Consider the following 23,206-nt stretch of genomic DNA (forward strand, 5'->3'; position numbering starts at 1 on the left):
GAGACAATTTAACACATCTTTTATGTACAATGCAAATATTTTCTCTGCTAGGTGTGTCATACTGAGTCTCTGGAAGGTGTAACATTAGCAGCTGGTAGGAATATCTCACTGGGGAACTTCCATTGAAAATTCAATATCCCTTGTACATCATCCTTTATAATACCTCTTCTGCCATAAAACATCCTCTATGAGAACAAGGACAACTTTGGACAATTTGCTTTTAAGGAAAATGTTTGCTCTCTTCATGTTTTTTGAGTTTTTTCCCCCCAGAGATACTTTCTTTTAATATTTTCTCTTTGTTTTGCCACCCTCCCCCTCAATATGACATATTTGCTGTCACACTTGCTAATAATTTTCCCCATTATCACATCCATGGGTTTCAAAGCAGTTGGCAGGCAGCAGGGCTGCTACATCAGCCAAAAGCTGGAAGTCACTGAAGGCTCTGGGTGGGTAAAGCAGGAATGAATCCACCTACATTTTTATAAGAATTTTCTAAGAATTACAACCCAATAACTCTTAGAGACAGAGCCTCTTTCCAGGCCCCCCATGACTAAGCCACAGAGCTGAGGCAGTCTCAGCTCCCTGAGCTGTAACAGCAGTGGTACCTCACTGGTGCTCCAATGTGATGGTGGGAGATGCCAATTTAAAAATAAAGCAGGAGATGGTGAGAACGAAACCAGCAAAAATCATGAGACATTTTCATGCTCCTGTTCTGTAGTTTTACTTTCAAGAAGACAGATAGAAGAGATGGATTTATGTAGTGAAATATTGCATGGTTCTCACTGTAATAACTGTTTACATCAGCTCTTCTGAAGTAATATCTATTTTTAGTATCAGGCTTTTAAAAGATTCTTAGCTCAATCACTAATTTTGAGCTTTTAATTTATCCTGGGAGCAATTTTTCAGGTGGAATTAGTGCCACTTCACTTTGATTTGCAGGCACAGTTAGTAAGTTAAGCATTTACATATCCCAAACTACACCTGGAAAATGGAAAGCTGCTTTTCAAAAAAGACCATATGGTTAAATTGAATAGAACTCAGTAAAGACTTTTTTTTCTTTTTCTTTTCTTTCCTTTTTTTAAATTGGTGCTAAAGTTATTCTTTAACTCACCCATCTTTCTTAACATGACTCATTCTATCACAAAGGCTCTCATGAAACAATTCCTTTCTTTGTCAGACTTTGTCAATGATTTCTAGTGCTCAAGAGATGTGGCCAAGGGCACTACAAGAATTTTATTGTTATTTGTACTCCAGGTAGTTTGGACAAAACCACAGGATGCTGATGACACAAACACAGTGCTGACAACTGATACCATCAATTGCTGAGGACCACTCACATCCCTGGGTGAGGCAGAGCCAAGGAAAAATCCAAGGAAAATTGTGAATAAGGCAGAATTAAAAACAAAGAATTCAGGACATACTTCAAACATCCTTCAAGGAAAACAAAACAAACCCAACCCAACCCCAGACAGACAAATCCTCTGCTGAAAATGTCACTGTGTAACTCTTAGCAAGGTTGGTTTTAACAGGCATTCATCAGAGGCTGGCAGGGGATCATCCTGCCTCCACAAACTGATGATCCAGACTAAGAAGGAAGCAGGGAAATGACACAGAGAAGAGAGCACCTTGGCCACCACTGTCACTGCAATGATCTCAGACATGGGGTGGGATTGTTGGGCTCTCTGTGCAGGGCCAGGAGTTGGACTTCATGATCCTTGTGGGTCCCTGCCAACTCAGAACTCTCTATGATTCTATGAATTGTAAATTCATAGAAATTACAATTAAAAAAATCAAAGCTCAAACTGTTTTACCTGCGCTGCCTCCCTAATTCACCTCCAAGTCCACCCCAACAGTAATTTGTTGTAACCATCCATTTGAAGTTAGTGCAGCTCCAAATGAGCAAGTTTTTGTAACTCCTTAGTTCTTTAGGGCAACTCTTTGCAGGAAAGGTGTGTTACTATTAATGTTCTCACTTCAACACCACTGTCCCACAAGGAAATAAATTAGAGGTGCCTCATCTCCAGCTCAGCTCACCTACAAAGAACAAGGGGAATGAGGCAGGAGGAGAATATGTAAAGTAAGTCTTCTGTAAACATTAGTGGATTAAAAGCTTGGAAGGAGCAAATGGTTAAAACTGTTCAAAAGTTTAATTGCTAATAAACTAATGTATAACTGAGTGGGGGAATAAAAGATATCAGAACTGAACTTTCCCTAGAAATGTCCTTTCCGCTGAAAACCAAACCACTTCCCTGCTTTCAGCAGCAAAAACCACAAGAATGTGTGTGAACCCCTCCTTCTACTACTCATGCCATCAAAGAACTGTTTGTTTTTCACCTGTGATTTAAAAACCTGAGCCTTCCACAGTCATCTGACTGCCTTGAAAACAACCAAAGAGAGTTTTAGCAAAAAAATGTTTATATACATTTACGTAACTGTACATGTACAGTGAATTAGGGTGAGTAATGGATTATGATCAGTAATATTTTCTCTCCAAAACTAGGTTCCCCACATAATTTAAGGAGAAAATGGCTCTTTGCTCTATAATCTTAAATCAGCATACAGGAAACATCCCCAAATATGTGCATGCACTGGGGGAAAGGGGAGAGCATGGGGAGATTAATACAACAATACACCATTCATGCAAGTCAGGCTTACTTGTGTTAATTGGAATCTAGTTCTGCAGGCTGCTAACACTACCCAATACCACGAGGAATGTTCACTTTTGCAGGTACAAGTGCCTATGAATGAGTCACTGCTCCTCAGGTGCATTTGGGTCTTTATATGGGAACCACTGCAGCCCTGCTGACCTGTTCTTGCTTCTGCCATGGCTACAGATCCCAAAATTGTGGCCCACAACATAACAGCAGGTTCTTTCCAGCCAGACCAATGCTACTTCCAGTAGCAATGCTACTTTTATAGTGATAAATCACTACACAGATTTGATTGTGAGGATGCAGAGTGGTCTGGTACACAGCCCAAAAGGCTTGAGCAGCACTGGTTTGGAGGAAAAGTCACCTGGAACTCCACAGAGAGGACACTAGAGAAGCAAAACAATTGCATGGACTGGTCCAGGACCCCAACATTCCACTCCTGCAAACACAGCCCTGGATGGCTGCTGTGCTACAGGAACCAACCTCAGTTCTCTTCATTCCCAAACAGCACCTTCAGTGCTCCACAGTCATTCACACTCTGTCAAGACTGTTTGGGTTATCCAAGTGATATCTCTCTCTCAAATCCCACAGTATGGCATCACCCTGGGGATCTCCCAGTGGGCACAGACCAAGCCTGACCTCTTTGTCACCTGATCTCTCCCTGCTCTTCTCATTCTCACTAACTCACCTGCAGAACTGCAGCTCTGTGCTCTCAAAAGTGAGAGTTCTCCAGGCGTGGGAGACAAGACAAAACCAAAACAACCTTAAAATAAATCTTTTCAGAGAAAGCACTTCAGGCTCCCCTGGGATGAAGCATTTTAAATATATCAAATGTACTATAAATATATAAAATGTACTATAAAAATTAGGTATATTTTCTCACCCCCAGTTAATAGAAGACCCTGATCCAACTTTACCTAATGTCAAAGCAAAAAAACCTTTCTCTTCTGAGCTAACATTTACCTTTACACTGGGGCCAAGATGCATCAACAGCAACTGATACCATACTGAGGCCACACACAAATGCTCCCCTGGTCACCACACTTGAAAATTAAATTTATAAGCAGAGTGAAAGCAAGAATTAAAGATAAGCAGCTTTTCCACTTACTACCAAAAGCTTTTAGTGCCACTGAAGAAGGGGAGGAAAAAAAGTAACCTACTTATAAGGCTTTTGAATATAAGTCCATGCTTTCCTTCCAGCAACTGGTAGCCATAAAATACATAATAACTGATAATGAAAATGTTTATCTCCCTCTTTCATAATTACAGCTATGGTGGTAATGAAAAACGTCAAGGGAGCCAGACCAGCCCTTCTGAACTATTTGTGCATAAAACTGTGCAGATACCAGTTACATGAGACTGCACTGCTGGTACTAAGAGGAAAGTGCTGTTTGAAAGTATTACTCAATACCAACAAAAATCCTGTCTTCCACTCTACAGTGCTTGAATCAAATTCTGAGGTCCTAGGAACATACATGGGGGGATGGACAGTCTGTGTTAAAACTGTGGGGACTTTGGGTGGAATAATAACTACTTCTCTAAAATCTGTGGGAAATCTTTCCCCTCATTATTATAATAAATTGCAGAAGTGAAGACAACCTTGGCAAGAGGTGTCTGAACTACAGCCTGAGGGAAAATAGGCCAATTTCTACTCATAGAACAGATGTGCCACAGGCAGCAAAAGTGCAAGTTTCCCTCACAACACCCAGCCCAAGTACCTGAAAGGCCAATGGTGAGGACAAACTTTCCTTGTGCAAAGCAGAAAGCCAGGATGAATTGTTATCTTGTGCTACTGGCCATGCATTATCATAAAGTGAAGATATTAATGTGAAGATATTAATGAAGATGAGGCAGTCTGGATATTTTCCCTGCTCTAGTGGCCTGCACTCACTTGCTGACACAAACAGCAGAAAGATAAAATACAACAGCAGCTGGAGCACTTCCCTCCTCTCAGCAGGAAGCAAGGACACCTTCCCTTCCCACCCTGACCATTCCATCCCCCCCAAAGAAGATTTACTTTGCAATCCAGGGCAGTCCAGTGAGAACACAGGCTGTAAATGGCATTTTTATACTTCAGTCCTTGGTGCTTGGGCACTGGGCCAGGGCATAAACACGTTTGCCTCCAACCTGCTCACTGATTCAGGACAATACTCTCCTCCTTGATTGCAGAGGCATTTTCAAATGGGTTTAAGTGCTTTCATGAATCAGACCCTCAAAATGCCATGACTTCTCAGGAAATCAGACTGTTCTAGCACACAGGAGAAAAAGACTGAACTTGTAAAGGATGTAGGTAGGAAATCAAGTTCTGAACTTTGTCAACTCACTCCAGTGAAATAAGACCAGCCCTTGTCACAACATTAATCAAGGCATATTGAAAGTGCCCGGCTTTCTCCTCTTCATTGCTTAAACTGACCTTGCTTAATCCCTACATCAGCAGAATCCTACAGAAGGTGGAAAAATTTCAGAGAAAAGGACACAAAGTCAGGTATGGAGGGGGAAATGGGGAGAAAGGTTTTGCTCATTGTTGAAAGGGTTTGGAGGATCTCCTGGCAGAAAGAGAGCTCCACCTTGTCCTCCACTTTGAGCACTAGACTGCCAGAGAAGTAACCTGGATTTAAGAATTCTTAGTGTTGTTGGAAGCAGTGTAGGACATGGTGGACCAAACCATTTGCAGTCATAAGAAGAGCAAGCACAAAGTATTCTATAAGCATTCTATCTCACCTCCTGGCTTGCACACCTGAGGAACCACCTCCTTGGGAAGTGCTCAGGTGCAGGAAGCCATTCACCCCAAAGGAAAGCCCATGAACTTGAAATAGAAAACAGAAAGTGTTTAGATGATGGTTTTCTCTGTTCTGGCAAGAAGAGGAGTTAAGTGGTGGAGTAGGAAGCAAAATGTGAAGATGGAGTCCAGTTCTGCAGAGCACAGCTGAGGAGAAAGTGTCCATTTAGGGAGAAGCAGATGGTAGAAAAGAATCAAGCAGCACCTGCAGCTCATGTAAAATGCACATATTCAAGGGTAGCACCTGGAGAATATTGTTTCTGCATGGAATAAATAAGAATGTTAGAGAGGTACAGCTGCCACCATAAGCCAATGACAAGAAGATGGGAGTCAAAGGGAAGTGAATTTCATCAAGTCTGATTTATCCCACCATTGTGCTGCATCCACTGTGTCAAGACCCATTCTCAGTGCATGTGTTTATAGCTTGGTGGGAACAATCACAGCACAAGAGAGCTGATTGTGTATTTGTGAGGCTGTAACCTACTGAAAGGTTACACTATGTCAGCTCAAGAAGTAGGGCAACACAGGTAGATAAAAGTTTCACTTTTCAAACGAACAGAGATTGGAGCTGGAATTGACCCTTACAGGAAAAGTGAGCTCACAATAAGATTTATGAAAAAGTACCTGGCATTGGTTGGCTTTCTGGGAAATCAGGGGCTGAAAGGCATCTGGGGGAATGCCCATCCCTGTGCACATGAGGAAAGATAAGTTTCTCCAGAGCCCCAGTTATCTGTGATTATTCACCTTTCATGAGTCCTTGCTGACCTCTCACCTCCTTCCATTTCCTGGCTTGTGACCTTACACTGCACACTCCTGCCTGCCAGGGTTTGCTCTAATGACATCTCTATGCTGTTCCTGAAGACAGAGACTTTCCCCCTTCTGCATTCCCATGGAATCCTTGCAATAACCTCCATTTGATACATCTCAGTTTCCACCTGCAGAAGTTCCTGAGCTGGAGCTGGTTGGAGGATTCAGGTGCCCAGTAACAAGGACCAAATCTCTGGGTCTAAATATTAATTATTCATTAATTAATTATTATATATTCATTAATTCATATATTAATTAATTACACTAATGCTGCATGTTCAGGAACTGGACTGTAGTTCTCATCCTGGCTCTGCTGTGCTACTTTGGGCAGGTAATTTTTCCCATTTGGCTTTTCTTGGTTTCCCCATCTACAAGGCCCAGCCTTACAAGCCCTCCTGATATAAAACATCCTGAGATCTTTGGACAACAAACTCTATCATGAGCCAACCACTGCTATTATTAGAGCTCTTGTGTGCTACAGAGACTCTGGCAAGATACACAAAAGCAAAATAAATTCAAGGGCAGAAAGAGCAGACAGAGCAATAAAACACAAAAATTGTAGAAGGAAGAGAAAATAATCTAGTGAAAACCAGAGCACAGCACTGGGGCATTACTCCCATGGTATAGTGTATATGGAAGGATAACACTATTTTGAAGCAGTTTAAAATCCAGCTGGAGCAGTACAAATACAGTTGTCCACCTCCTTAGTCTCTGTGTTCTTAGTGGCCTGTAGTTCTGTAGCTGCTCCTACCTAACTCCACACATAGAAAAGCCTTTTTGTATGGTTTGGTTTATAAATGTATTGACTGGCTACAGCTGTACAGCTCAGTTAGGCACAGAGATGCTCTACCACCTTCTGAGTTCAGCCAGGTTTATCCTTTCTCTGGCTGGGAAAAGAAGCCAGTGAGAACTGAAATGCACAGGAAAGCTTGGATGCAGAGCTGTGGGAGGGTCAACTAAATCAATATTTACACAACTGCATATGTAGTGCTGTAAAAGGGAAGATCAGCACACAGTTACAGCATCATTTGGAGATAAGTGAACCTCAGATCACCAGTTTTATGTGTGCCACTCTAGAATGCTACTGAGCAAGCAGCAGTTGTGCTCCATCTGTCAGTGTGTCCTCTGCTGTCACAGGATGCTTGCTGTAGAGCAGACCATGGTCTGCTTCTTTCCATTATGGATGAGGCTGGATTGTCCTGTGATTTTTCTGTACAGAGAATTACAGTGTCTCTATAACCAGTTTACATTTTCTCTTGGTTAAAGAGCAGCTTGCATGTCAGGATTAATATAAATGAAGACAAAAACTCTATTTGTGCTTGCAATTCCTAAGTAACATGTCACCTTTGCTTTCCAGAGAGCATCAGAAGCTGAGAGCATGGACTGGTTTGGAAGTGATCAGAGGGAGAGAGATACCAGATCAGCTGTGTCTGCCAACAGTGGGGTGTGGGATGAACACAGGGTCAAACATTATCCTTGGGGGATTTCTTTTCCCCGCTTTCTGTTTGGATTTTCAGATCCATTTCCTCCTAAAAATTTGTGCAACCTTGTTTCTCAGTTAAAAGGCTTTTAAAAATTTTAGAAGTTTTTTATTTTACTGCCTTTTTGATGAGTGCATATAGACATTTCGCGCTCCCCTTCATTAACATTGTAAATTAATTTAGGACTGATTTAGATGCAGGATTAACAACCTGAGGACTAATCCACTCTTTATTCAGAGGACATAATCAGGATGAGCAGTCTTTGGTCTCACATCACTCCATTAGTTAGCAGGACCATCTCATGGGAAGCAAACAATATTTGTGTCTGCTGGCAGAGGAACTGTTCAGGGTTGGGGCAGAAGAGTGGGAGACACCTGGCCTGGCTCCAGCTTGGCTCCAGGCTTCTTCTGCAACCCTGGGCAGGTGCTCCTGCACTGCACCATTTCCCCTGACTTTACATTGAGGAGTCTGGTTTAGAGAAAAGACAGAAGATTAGAAGCAATGTTTGTGGTGGTTTAGGGTAGTATCTTTTATTTAAGCAGGATTAAGATACCTGGGCCATGGGCCACCTGCCAACACAGAAACTTGGTAAGCTGGAGGAGTAGATTTGATAAGCCTTCAGTTACATGCCCCTATCCTTATTTACATGAAATGGTTTAATTTTCTGAGCACTGTTTTCCTCTGATAGCACTGTGATTAGTACATCATTATCTATACTGCAGAAGCAAAGTCAAGTCCTCAGTTTTCAGATCAGCAAAAAACACCCAAGAGAAAACACAGCTTTTCTAAAAGCAACAATTACCTGTCAGAAAACTTGACACACTCAAGAGAAACCCTGCACTATCCCAGTGATGCTGTTTTCAGATGTCCTGTGTGTTTGCCAGAGAAATAAATAACATATCTTGCAATTAACAAATGAATCTCCTGCTGAAGTTAGCTTTTACTTGCTGTCAATGAATAATCTTCAGAAGGATTTCATCCACTGAAGTGAATGAAGATTAAATACATGCTTTGGCAAGTGTCCTTTTCCACCAGAATATTTTCTTGAAAGCACTTTTTGTCTAATGATACACTGAGGACCTGTTCCCCTGAGTACAATAAATAAATACAAATAATTGCTGTAGAAAAGAGTGTGACAGACAGGCAGTGCCATTTTGGGCATAACTGATTGATGCTTTGTATAATCAGTGACACTTGTAAAGCTGAAACCTTCTGTTCTGGACACATGCTGCTCACATCAGATAAGCTGAGCTCTGCTGTCCCACAAGGACAGCATTTTTAAAACATTTAATACAAATTGTTATTAATTGTTTGCATGACATTACCAAGAACTACAACCACAAATGAGGACCCTGCTGTGCCACTGGCTGCAGGAAATAAAAAAGGAGGGGATATTGCAGTTCACATCATTTGAAATCAAAGAACAATTGATGGAGTTACAGAACAGTCTCACCTTTAGTGAGATCATAAAGAATGAATGATTTTCTACAATTCAGTGTTGGCCACAATTTCACAGACAAGCTCCTGACAGGTGTTGGGTACCCACCATGATAGCATAGGAAAACATGTCATGCTGGCACACTATTTCAAAGCCTAACAGAATTCTCACTTTTTCAGAGATATAATTGTTCCAGCGTGGCTCCCTCAGACAGATGACAGTGACAAGACAGCTACAGCACCACAAATCCGTGACTCTAATTAATACTTCTGCAGGAGCTTTTCAAAGCAGACTGTTTTCTTAAAACCCTGCAGTTCTTACAAATCCTGCTACTCCTTTCCACTCTCCTCGAGGATCAAACATGCTGTGGTGTGTGCATGAGACTGGCACTCAGTGTCACCCTGTGCAGCTCACTGATACAGACCCCCCTCTAAACCCCTCAGGACAGAGGCCACAGAAGCTGGGATTCTCCTGGGCTTGTTCAGCTCTGCCTAAAGATGTCTGAGACATGAAAATGCCTGCTCCATTAAAAGGACATCAGAGCTGCAATAATCCTTTCTTACACAACAAGAGAAATGCTGGAAGCTAGCAGCAGAATTCCAGGGCTCTTGTTCATCCATGAGTTCTCGTGGATGCAGTGGTTGTTAGCCTTGCCTACAGCTTTCATCCTTGGGTTCTTGCCCCAGTGAGTTTTACATTTTCATGCCACACCATGCTCCCAGGGACTGTCCATTCAGCAGATTCTCTGTCAAGCACTTGAAGGGCAAAATGCATCATACTTATTACCAACTAAAGAAGTGAACAGGATCCTGGTGTTGGTTTTTTGATCTAGGGGAAGGAACCATCTCCTGTTTGAATTTAGTTCTTATAAATAAAGTAATTATTGGTCCATTGTACACTCAAGTCATTCTGAGACCACACCTCCTGCCCAACAGCAAATCAAAGCCAAAAAAAACCCCTCATGTTCATTTAGCTCCCCAGTAGGAGTGTATTTATTCACCTTTCTAAGAGCATATTTCACAATCAATATGGCCATGCATCAGAATGAAGAAATCTGTAGGCATCAGACAAATGGAGTGTTAGAAAGAGCAGGGAGAGATGAAACACTTTCTCACCTGTCTGCAGCAAGCCAGCCCCACTGTCTTTGACTCCAAAGTGCTGCTGGATGTCCAGTAACACACCTACAAGGAAAACAGAGAATATGCTCAGTGCCTTCAGCCTTTGACGAGCATTCAACTCAGACCTTTTGTGATGCATCAGCAAAGCTTCAAATTCCACTTTAAACACATAACTTCTAAAGGTTGTGCTTTTTTTTTCCCCTACACATGCACTCACAGTAATTTTGGGCTGCTACAATAAAAGCAGGGGTGGGCAGATGCAATATCACACAATGAGCCTGGGAATTAAATCCTCATGAATGGAAACTGGTCTTTTCTTTCTACTTAAATAAGATCAGACTTTTCTTTTTGGGTGTTTTTTTTTCTTTTTTCATAATCCAGACCTCTTACTTCTGTTATTTCACAGAAATACAGGGAAACTGATTCTGCACCTAAGGTGCTTCTAATGGTTTGACAAGACTGATTGAATCCAAGACAAGTTTTAACAAATCTCTGCTGGGAGGAGATATGACAGATTGATAGCAATGATAAAAGGTTTCATATTTAACTAGTTCTGGGGAGTTCCTACTTTCAAAGCCAATATAACAAATACATTTAAAATACCTTAGTAAAGGTGGGTAAATGACCAGATGCTCAGATTTAAAGCACCTACAAGCAGAACCAAACTAAATCTTCTGCCTTCCTTGAACCCCAATAAATTAATTGGCACAAGCAAAATTAGCAGGTTTTGAAGTATTTACACATTCAACTGGACTTAACATTTTTGTACCAAACACTTTCACATATGTAACATCAGGTGTATGGGACAGCCATGTTTTTGTAACCAACAAACCAAGATGAAAACCCAGAGCAGAGCTTCAATAGCTCATTTGGGGGCACACAGGTTTGCCAAGCTCTCCAGTGGTCTCAGATGCAAATCCATAGGCCTGAATATTTGTCAGTGGTCCAAATAACCAGCATCTGACTTCCTGGGTCTGGAATTGAGGCTGTTGCTCTCTCTAGATCTGGGACTTCCTTGTTTTGACTGCTGTCTTCCCCAAACCTGAGTTATGCAAGTTTCTTTTCTAAAAAGAAGAAAACCATTCTCTAATCACACTGAACATCCACAGAAGTTCACCTCCGGCTCAGATTCTCATCCAAGGCTTTATCCAAAGTCATTCTTCTCATCTCTGCAGGTTACAGAAATCAGCTGAACACCAACCTGAATCACTCACCATAAATGTCCCAGCTTTTGGGACAGCCAAGATCACACTAAATGACAAATACAAGGAGATAAAAGACCCAGAGATAACCATTCCCAGAAGACATCTGGGACAATGCCAAGGGAACAGTCATAAATTAAAGACACTAAAGGAAAAGAAGAAGATGGAGAGAAGGAGAGAAAAAGGAAGAAAGCTCATTTGAGCTATTCTGTACTATTTGTATATCACTGTTTACTCAGGACAGCATTCAGGTGGGATTTAGGCCTCCATATCTGCCCAGAAACATTAGTTCAACCTCCTGCAACACCTCCCACTTCCCCATTCTCTCATCAGAGTGTTTAGCCCCAAACAAGAGGGCTGAGGGTGGGGAAGGGTGTGAACCTAACTAATGTATGTCATTACTGATAAATGTGGGGAGATGCAGAGCCAGACTCCTCACACTGGTGCCCAGTTAAAGAGGCAAAGGGCAACAACTGAAACCTGGGAAAGTCCATTTAAAAACAAGGAAATGAATTTTTAGTGCCAGGGAGGTCAAGCTTGGATGTTCAGAGAGGTTGTGGGCTCCCCATCCCTGGAGATAACAAAAACCCAACAGGACACACTCCTGTGCAACCTGCTCTAGCTGACCCTGCTTTCAGCAGGGGGCTTGGATTAGATGATCTCCAGAGGTCACTTCTGACCTAATTATTCTGTGATTCTATACTTTTCTGAAGGATTAAGTGCCTGATTACATCCATCCTGACACAGTGTTCCCCTGGCCTTTCTTTTCTTTTGGAACATTGCTGTCTACTACAATTTCAATTTGTAGTAGGAATTTCTTTGCTTTTTCTTGGCTGGCAGATTTAACTCCATTTACAAAGTGCCCTGGCATTTCTTGACTGTGCTCCCCTAGTTTGTTCCATTAACAACTGAGATACCATTATCCAGGCAGCAACTGATGAGCAAAAATTAATTTGCATTTGCCTAGCAAACCCCTCAGTGGTGTAGCTGACTTACCTGCCTGCTCCCCTTGGTGTTCCACCCTTCTACAAAAAAAAAATGTTTCTCATGCCACCCAATTTAGAAACCTCACTGATCTTAACCAGCTCTGAGCACTTTGTGCTCCAGTACTGCTTGGTCCCAGACTGCCACATCAGGCAAAGCTCAACAAGTCAAAACATCTCCTGGGCACTAGAATCCCAATTTTAGGGACAATGAACTCATCAACATCCCCAAGAACAATGTGGAAGAAGAGAGGAAATGCCAAGGACAATATTTTCCCATGCTCTCCTATCATCACTCAGTTGTGCTGCACAGAAATGAAATATCCTACTCACTGCTTGCAGCTGAGCAGGGGGCTGGACTAGATGGAATATATTCCATGAGGGAATACACTCACATGTCAGGAGATCCACCCAGCACCCTGAAAGGTGGCTCTCCCACCTTCAGCAACATATTCCCAGCCATGACAGAATGCCAAAGAGGCACATTAAACTTCTAAAAGTATGAGAAGCAGGAGCCTGGGATGTGATGGAAAACAGACTTTTGTGGATTTGCATGAAAAACCAGAAAGAAGAGGGGATTATAATGGTGCCTACACAAAAAAGCAGAGGAGAGTTTCCAGTTTGTGAAAAATTATTTGTCCAGTGACAGTGGTTTTGCCATCCTACAGACCTTAATGAGTTTTACAAGCTTGAACTCTTGTAGCCACAAATTAAATACATTTTGGACACAGACATGCAGACACTTGGATTAATCCTACAATTTTATCCTGGTGGTGGAAAGCAGGTTCTGTGGAGAGTCAATACAACAGGACAATGCAGAACCACAATTATAAGTCCTGTGTGACCTTGGAAGAAGGTCTCAGAGGATTAAGAGAGATCTGCATGTCTAAATTACATGGATTTCCTACTCCAAGTCATTTTATATTCTCTTTGGACTACAGGTGTTTTGATTTGGGTTTAGAGCATTAAATTAGAGGCAACAGTGGGCAGATGATGCAACACACCTGTGAAGTGATAGCAGCTGTCTGCTGTGGGAGTTTTCCTGCTCAGCCACTCCTCCTCTCCTGAATTCACTCAGCTCTGTTTGCACCTCACCGTGGCAATGACTCACCCCAGAATTTAATAAGATTTAGGGATACAATTAAGCAATGATAGACCAGGGGAGAATACAGGAAAATGATAGAGCTTTTGACTTTCCCTTCTGCTCTAGATGAGGGGAAGGGAGAGAGCTGGAGCCAGGCTGCAGACAATGACCACATTGCTTGCAGGGCTGTGTCTCACAGCTCCTGATGCAACCCAAGAGGTGAAAACACCACACATGGCTGGCAAGGTCTTTCTGGGATTAAAGCTCATACTTATGACCCAGGAGGATCTCAAAATAGCCAAGAGCAGCCAGCAGGCACCAGCCTTCCTGAGAGGCTCTCTGGAGGGCTGCTGGCCATTTGGGATGGCTCTATGATTACACAGCACCTTGTGCTCTCCCACCTTTTATTTCTTAAGCACATTCTGTGTTTTCAGGGCTGAGCAAACATACAGGAAACGTGGTGCCAATCTCCCAGAGCATCTCAGCAGCTGAAGCAGACACTGTTAATGCTGATGTAGATTTGGAACTCAATGAGATGAAACACAGGCAGCACCCAGCCAAGCAGTGCTGATCAAGATGGGCACAGGGACAGGAGTTACTGAGAGCCCAGACAGAAGAGCACAGACTGGTTACTGCAGCCATCTCCAGGGCACTTTTACCAGGCCTGATGTCTAAGAACCTACAGACACCAAGGCAGCTATCAGACTTGTGAGCACTGGGCATGAAGAGGACTTTGAGGAGCAATTTGGAGGATAAAAGGTCGTGGAGTGCTACAGATAGGGAGGGACATGCCTGACCTCATCACTCGCAGGGTCAGAAGGTTTCTAGGGTACTGCTGATATATTTACTGATCATTTCACAATCAGTGATTGTAAAAGACCTGATTCTGATGTGCTTTTGGAATGCAAATCCACATTTAATGGCCCAGGTTATCTCTGTTTTAGGGGAAATACTTTGGGAAAGCCAAATATTCCTGGAAGTGAGCAGTTCACACCTCACACAGGGAGTTTGGTGGTCCAGATGAGGCATGAGGCTTGCCTAAATAGGTTTTGTGTCTCTGATCTGAGCTACAACAAATCAAAAGCTGCAGGATTCTACATGGGCTCTTCACCAAATACTGCTGCCTGTATACATTGCCATGATCAGAAACAGAGTCCATTAGCTAAACCACAGTGAAATGACAATTTCAAAGCAAAACACACATTAGAGCTTCCCTGGGACAGCCCCATTTTCCAATCACCAAAACAAAACATCATGATTTGCTTTCAAACTGCTTCCAAGGCAGGTGCAAAATGTAGAGTTGGGCTGTGCACAGAGTGCAGAGCTACAGAAGTAAAGGCACAGGTTTGCAGCTCACATTTTGAAATACTCTGTGTGTGCTGCAACACCACTGGCCAGCATAACTACTTACTTAAGATAGCATTTCATTTTTAAAGGTATTTTTGAATGGGGGAAAAAGGATGGTGCTTGAAAGGAACAAGCACATGGTTTTCCACAGGATACAGGATGTGTTCCCCTAGCACCCTCCCTCCTGCCCCACTGCAGGTCTGGACCTCTCTTTAGGGAACCCAGATTCACACTCTCAACTCCCTGAGAGCCAGTGCAGACTCTGTACTGACAACTGTGTTTCTTCTATTACCTCTTGCTGCCCACCTCTCTTCCTTACAAAGGCATTTTCTTCCCAGACTGTGGTCCCTGGTACTTCCAGGACCTTCCTCAGAGGGATAGCCAAGGCCTGGCCTTCTATCCATTAAAGACACAAACCACCTTCCTCCCATCAGGCTCTTCCTCATGCCTGCAGCCATATTCAACCTCCTTCAAATAAAGCATTAAGGAGGCAGAGGAGTGGTGCAACACACCTGTCTCTTTAGAGACATGTGAGGAGATTAGGTGGAGAGAAGTTTATTCTGAAGTCTCTGTGATTGTATCTTCTCTGCAAGCCCAAGGTGCAGCAGCAGTTCACACACTGATCCCTGAGCTTCAAACGAGCTGCCTCAGCTCAGCCACCCACCAGCTATTAAACACCAGCGTCACAATTTGAGTCCCATTTAAATATTCAGCTGCAGAAAACCACCGTGGTAGCCCTACTGATATTTGTACCTCAAGATAAATTCCCACTGCTGCCAGAACTAGCATGTCTAGAATATAAATGCAGTATTACCTTCTTTGGATTGCCATGAAAGCATTCCCTGCCTGCTCTTCAAGTACTGATAAACGCCTGGTGACATCTGGCTTGAAAACATTGACAGGAGCTTCCTTAGGATATAAACACCAAGTTTCATTCTGCAAAACTAGTTTCCACTGTTGCATGACACGACAATACACACTGGTGAAACAGTCTTTGGTTTCGAAATAATGCTGCAGGATTAAAAAGAAACAAACAAAACAAACCCAGCAATTAGACAAATCAAAACAAGGGTTTCCTAAGATCTGCTCACACTGGAATGCATGAAACTTGTGACCTAGAAAGCACAGAAAAGCAACTGCCAACACCCACAGCAGCGTCCTTTGGAAGGGGTTTCCCTGAGTAATAGAATAGAGTGCTGGGAAGAGACAATCACAGCAGCTTGAGCTGAAGATCAGAGTGAGCCAGGATCCTGATGTCATTCACAGGACATGAAACAGCTGCTTAAAGATCACAGAAGAGAATCAGAGAATACCCTGAGCTGGAAGGCACCCACAGGGATTATCCAATCCAGCTCCTGGCCCTGCACAGACACCCAACAATCCCACCCTGGGCATCCCTGGGAGCTCTGTCCTAACTCTCCTGGAGCTCTGGCAGCCTCGGGGTTGTGCCCATTTCCTGGGGAGCCTGGGCAGTGCCAGCACCCTCTGGGGGAAGAAGGTTTTCCTGATTTGCAGCATAAACCTCCCCTGAGAAAGCTCCAGCCATTTCCTAACAAAACCCCAGAGAAGTGTGAGAGCTCACAGCCCTCACAGGCACTGAGAGCCTCCCACAGCTGCAGAAGGTGATGAGTGGAGCCTTGTCTCAGATGATGGTTTTGGACTGTCAGGACACAGCAGAGGAATTGCTGCTCACTCCAAGCAGCATTTGCAGTGGGTTTTTGGAAGGACAGGTGCTGTGAGCTCTGCAAAGCACACACTACTACCTGGGAAATGAAACAGAAATGCCTGTCTGAGGTGACATTGCTATTCTGAATCAAAACCTGTGTTATCCTCAGAGACTCACACCACCTGTCACACCCACCTTTTCCATTCATTGTTTTTGCCATTATTATAGTATCAGCAGGGAAGTATCTGAGCTATTCATTTATTCATTCATTCCCAAAGGCTACTACTGGCTTACCTGCATAGCATGTAACAAGTAATTAAGCATCAGGGAAAAAAAAATAAGGAATGTGATTAATGAAGAACATGGAGAAGAAGTATATTAAAAAAGCAACTTCTTGCTCTGGCAGTAATAAATGATGGTTTCTCTAACACAGCTCAAGCTCCACTGTAATGTGGTATGCAAAGTCTGAGCACAAAATTGCCTGGGAGACTGGGAGGAGATAAAAAAAGTTCATCAGGTGTAGAATCGATTAGCACAAGGCATAATTACCACAGGGTCAGGGCGTCTGGGGAAGGCAGCACAGGACAGCCAGTCTTGTTGGGACTAAAAAAAAACCAAAACAAAACAAATAGGAGTTTGAATGTAACCATGGCTGCCAAATGCTGGGTGCCTCATTGGTAAACCCACACCCTAATCAAATCCTTCATCTCCTTAATTACAGTGTATGTCTGTTCCCAGGACTATGGCTGGGAAGGATGTCCTTGTCAAATAGGGAACATGGGATACTTGGCCAGCATGAAACAAAGAGCTTAAATAATTTCCAAAACGTGGAACATTTTCCATTTATGACCCATTTCAACAAAAGCTCTCAGCAGTAAGACTTGAAAATGACATGGGCCAGATGTGAGGAGAAGCTCACAGCGTCACTTCCCTGTCCTCTCCAGCTGGGACACAGCTCCCTGCAAGATCCCTCATCTCACTTGCAGACTCCTGCCTAGCCTATATAATCAGCCTGGCAGCTCCCACAAGCCAAGGGAAGACTTCAATTAGAGATAAGTGACAGGATTTGGCTCAAAGGACAGACTAAAATGAATTGGCACCTAGACCTGAACTTAAAACCAAACTTATTCATTGAGACTTGGAACAGTTCCTTTCTGTGGAATGGGAAAAATCAGAAGCTCTTGCAAATCTGAAAAACCAACAGAAACTGAAGTAGTAGCTGAGGTTTTATATCAGTCATCTGAAAGGATAGGAACCATTAACTTTCAGGCAATGCTTTCTCCCACACCCAGCATCTCTAGCTCAGGACTCAGTTTAGACCCAATTTCTGGAGGTTTTTATCTCATGCAAACACAGAATGAAACACAATCTTTACCAGAGGAAAAAAACCTCCTCTTGGGACATTTTAGATCTAAGCAGCAGCCTCACCAGATTTTCACATCAAAGAGGAGAGCCTCAAAAAATAATGTTATTATTTCAATTATTCAAATCTCAGAAAATTCAGATACTCCCCCAATTCACATTCTCCTCATGGACTCTGTGGCAGAAAAAATTGGGCCTGCCACCAGAAGCTCTACTTGTCTTCTGCCTTTCTAATCTTTAGACAAGACTAACAAGTTGAGCTAATTCATGCAGTGAAACATATCTCAGAGACTTTGTATATGAACTAATTAAAATAAAGAAAACCAGTATGGATAATGATAGAGCAAATCAAGTGCATATGAATTCAGTCAGTGACTCACTGCTCCCTTGTTTTCCTTATTGGAAAACTTGGCTTATCACCATACCGGGGTGACAATGAGTCAGGAAACTGGCATCAGCCACAAATTGGAAGGAAATTAAAATAAGTATCTACAGAATCTCTTTTTTGGAGAGATTTTGGAGATTTTTGCTGTCTTTGTATGGATGTGGTTATAGACTTCACAGTTGGAACCTCATGGTTTTCTGACTAGATAAAATCAAGAAAGGAAAGAAGCATTTATGAGATCCAGAGACAATACTTAATGATTGGGCTCTTATTCTCAGAATCAGTTTGAGGCCTTTACTTTTATTAAAGTAAATATTTTAACCAAACACATTTGAAGCATATTATCATATTCTACTGAATGCTTGATACTCCCTTATCAAGTAAATAGGTGGGTATTAATCACTTGGAACCACTCAAAGCACATGCAAATATTTTAACAGCACTAAACTGAGAACTAAGAGTGTGCATGGCATGGGGTTAACAGTTCTAAACCCAAGTCCATGCCAGCACAACCACTTTGCTGCCACCTCACTCACACAGACCATGAGAACTTGCTCTGTTACACCTTCTGACACAGCACCTGTTGGATTTGAGGTTTCCAGGCAGGTTGGGAACACAAATCCCACCAAAGAGCCTGGGCTATTATGTGCATTTCTGTGTACAGGCCGCTGTGTCTCTGGAGCTCATTGATTTAATTTCACAATAATAAAATTAAATCCAAACTGTTAAACTAAAAAAAAAAAAAAATCAGACAAAAATGTAAATTTCAAGGTTGTGAAGGTGAAAGGAAGAAATCCTCAATGTTCTCTAGTTCCACACTCCAGCACTTTTTACCCACTTCCTTTTCTCCTACAGCTCTGCACATTTCTGTGACACAGGAGACTGAATGAACTGGGCTAATTAGTGACTGATGATTTACAGCAGATGACAGCTAATTTCTCCAGTTAAGAAGATTTCTATCAAATCTGTAGAAATGTGCACCCAGATTGGACATACTTCCAAGTGACTGCATCTCATCTCTCATTTGCATTTTGCTTCTGTTTGGCAGTGCCTCGCAGCTATTTCAGAACATCACAAGCTGTCCAGGGCACATTGCTATATTGTATGTCATTGTAAGGAGCTTGCTATTCTTTTTTACCACAAAGAATGTTTTACAGAATGCAAGGGAGATGCCAGATGCACCTTGTACAGAGGGATCTGCAGAAAAGCAGCAGCCAGGAGCAAAGCAGCCCATCAGGGAATGTCAGGCACGTTCCAGGCAGGTTCCTGCAGTGCAGGACTGTCACATTGCCCAGTCAAAGAGTGAAACATCCACTGCCATGGTCCTGGGCTAACAAAGAGCTCTTGTCATCAACTCCATGCCAGTCCAGGGGTGTAAGAGCACACCTTCAGTGCTCCTGCACACTGATTTTCACAAGTGGCTGTGCAATGGTAATGTCCATTACACAAATCTCCCTCTATGATCTAGATCTCATGAGGCTTTAAGTGCACAAGCAGGAAAAGCTGGAATTGTCCATAGCATCTCGTCCACAGATTAAAACCTGGATAAAACTGTGACACAAACTTGGTGCTGCCACCCTTTTTTTTAGACAACAGGAAGGAAATCTGTAAAAGAACCCAAGGCCCCACCATTTCAAGTAGCAACTTAAACCTTGTTTAAAATTCCAGATGAAGAAGCTTTTGGACTCAGCTAAAAATACTGACCCTAACTTTAGTAATCCAGAATAGCCTTTTACTCCTAGACACATGCTTTAAACACCCCTGAGACTGCTGCTGAACATGGCAGGTAGGTTTATGACTCTGTCATCCTGCATAAAGAATCATGGAATGGTTTAGGTTGGAATGGATGTTAAAGCTCATCTTGTTCCAAACCCCTGCCATGGCCAGGGACACCTTCCACTGTCCCAGGCTGCTCCAAGCCCATCCAAGCTGGCCTTGGGCACTGCCAGGGATCCAGGGGCAGCCACAGCTGCTCTGGGCACCCTCACAGGGGAGAATTCCTTCACAACATCCCATCCATCCCTGCCCTATGGCAGTTTGAAGCAATTCCCCCTTGTCCTGGAACTCCAGGCCCTTGTCCAAAGTCCCTCTCCAGCTCTCCTGGAGCCCCTTCAGGCACTGGAAGGGGCTCTAAGGTCCCTCCTGAGCCTGCTCTTCTCCAGGCTGAACAAGCCAAACTCTCTCAGCCTGTGTTCATAAGAGGAGGATAAAGCTGCTCCAGGGCCACCATAACACAGTGCTTCCTTTCATCCACCTCTTTTCTCTCTAGATCACCATAATTAGGACTTTTGGGGTCCCCTCACCCACCCTGATCTGGAGGGCACATCCCTACAGCAGCTTCCCATACCCAACACCCATTCCCTTCCTCCTTTTCCTTCTCTCCATCCTGGTATTGAGCTGGGAAGTCTCCCACCACAAGTGCACTGCTCTGCAGGAATCCCACTATCTGCATGATGTAAATAAATCAAAAGGTCCTGTTTCATCCTCACATGCTCTGGGGGAGATGTTTTTCCCACAGACGAGGCCGAATGGGGCTACATTCCTGCACACTGCCCATGTTTGGGTCCTGGAACCACCCTGAGCTTTCTGTCACAAGTGTTTAAAGCAGCCACTGCAGAGTCCAACCATGGGCATATTTTAATTTATGTATGAGTGGAAATGGCCTCCTGTCACTGCCCATTCCAACATCTCCCTCAGATTAAAACACCCTTCCCTGAGCACAAAGCAGTGTGACACTCCTCACAAGCATTTATCTCCCACAGACACACTCTGAGTGTTTTTATTTCATTCTGGGTCCTGGTCAAGATGTGTCAGGTCACAGCTGAGTATGGTGCCCACCTGTCCATTAGTTATTCTAAGCAAAGTGTCTTTAAATTAATCTCACTGACAAAGCAAATGCCTTTGTACAGGTAATTAGTAAGAGCACACAGGTATTCAAAGATCTGTGTAGGGCACAAAAGCTTGTAAAGGAACCCACAGCTTACCCACAGCACTGTTAGAGAAAAGAAACCAGCTCTGGAGTTATCACAGGAGATATTTAAATGCCTTGGTCTAACTTCTTAAAATGATCTACTAAAGAATTTACTGTGTTCCACAATAGGTCCGTGGCTGATATAGCAAAAATCTGTGGATAAAACCTTATACCTGCATGAGAGTGTGTACTCAGATGAGAACAGGGACACTAAAATAAGCATGGGTTATTTTTTAGAAGTCAGGGCTTCTCCAGTCCTGCCAGGACTCAGTGGTGTGGGCATGTGGCTGCAGTGAGACCAGGAAGTCCTCACAGCACAAAGTGCAAGTTGCAGTGGTTTTTGGAGCTAAAACACCCTTCACAGGAAGGTTTTTGATTCTGCCAAGCTGCACTGCCACAGGACCTCCATGAGAAGGGCCATGGTAACAGGACAGTGATGCACCCTCCTAGGTGACAGAGCAAAACCTGAATTCAACCCTGAATTAGGAGACAGGGCTGCTCTGCTCTCAGTCCTGACACTACATCACTATTTAACCTTGGGCATGTTACTTGATCATGCAGGATTTCAGAGTCTGCATTAGCCTAATGAAGATAATAACAATAATCATGTGTGTCACAGATACAGTTGGGCTTGGTTATTATGTTCTCATGAAGTGCTTGGAAGAGCCCCAGATGAAAGGGAAATTAGGAGAAGGAAGATTAATTATAAGATGTGCATCCCAAATAAAAACCAGACAGGAACATTGTTGTTGCTGTTATTAGTGGAGAGTCTGTCTTATTTAGGCCAGCTTTTATTTCTCTGTTGGTAAAGCAGACCCATTTTAATCACTTTCCATGTTCAAATTTTATTTGTAGATGGTAGGCAGCTGATAAATGCTGCTGAGCTTCTGATACTGCAGACATAAAAGCCTTTGATTGAAGGTCTGATTTCACAGTAACCACTGTCTGTGATGTGACAGGCCTGTGTTTTTACTGTTGTGAGGCAAAACAAGGAACCAAAAGTTTACTCAGAAGGAAAGACTGGGATTGAAGAAAAGGAAACATTTCCTGTGGCTAAACACACCACAGTGAGCATAGTCATAGTGGGAAATTATATCAAAATTGGGTATTTAACAAAAACTTGTGCAAATGGGAACATCTTTTGTACAGTGATTTTGTCTCAGGAAGTACCAAGTATTTCTCATTTAGGTTAGTATCATTTCCTGTTTCAACATGGGAAAAGGGACACAGGGAAAGGCACAGTGACACATCTGAGCTCACATCCAACTGAGCAGCACAGCCCAGAGAGACCCAAGAGTTTCCCCAAGCCTCAGCCTGGGCTGCTCTCCCTGGAGCTGCCTCCTCCTCTGCCAGAGATCAACCTTGTTCCTCCTGCAGCCTGCTGAGAGCACCCACACAAACTGCAGCCAGGACAAACTGCAGCCAGGACAAACTGCAGCCAGGACAAACTGCATCCCACACAAACTGCATCCCACACAAACTGCATCCTGGACAAACTGCATCATGGACAAACTGCATCCCGGACAAACTGCATCCCACACAAACTGCATCCCACACAAACTGCATCCCACACAAACTGCATCCCACACAAACTGCATCCCACACAAACTGCATCCAGACAAACTGCATCCCACACAAACTGCATCCCACACAAACTGCATCCCACACAAACTGCATCCCACACAAACTGCATCCTGGACAAACTGCATCCCACACAAACTGCATCCCGGACAAACTGTATCCCGGACAAACTGCATCCCACACAAACTGCATCCCAGCCTGCTGAGAGCACCCAGACACCCCAGAGTCACTGAGGATGGAAAACATGTCCCAGATCATGGAATGCAACGTGATCCCCACCTGGTCAGCCAGCCCAGAGCACTGAGTGCCACCTCCAGACATTCCTTGGACACCTCCAGGGATGGGGACTCC

The 23,206-nt window shown here is 43.3% G+C and overlaps 1 protein-coding gene across 3 annotated transcripts in view; it reads right to left on the reverse strand.

Moving 5' to 3' along the window:
* The window catches only part of LOC131091487 (sphingosine-1-phosphate transporter SPNS2-like), a 134,323-nt gene that overhangs the window by 87,777 nt on the left and 23,340 nt on the right, over positions 1 to 23,206 (reverse strand). For all 3 annotated transcript variants that reach the window (XR_009115399.1, XR_009115398.1, XM_058037586.1), the window contains exon 2: positions 10,272 to 10,337. Coding sequence is in view for 1 of the 3 variants with exons in the window: in XM_058037586.1 (XP_057893569.1) it covers positions 10,272 to 10,337 (66 nt within the window). In the remaining 2 variants the exon portion in view is untranslated. The remainder of the gene's footprint in view (positions 1 to 10,271; positions 10,338 to 23,206) is intronic.

The sequence above is a fragment of the Melospiza georgiana genome, chromosome 19 (assembly GCF_028018845.1).
Source record: "Melospiza georgiana isolate bMelGeo1 chromosome 19, bMelGeo1.pri, whole genome shotgun sequence".
NCBI classification, from domain to species: domain Eukaryota; kingdom Metazoa; phylum Chordata; class Aves; order Passeriformes; family Passerellidae; genus Melospiza; species Melospiza georgiana.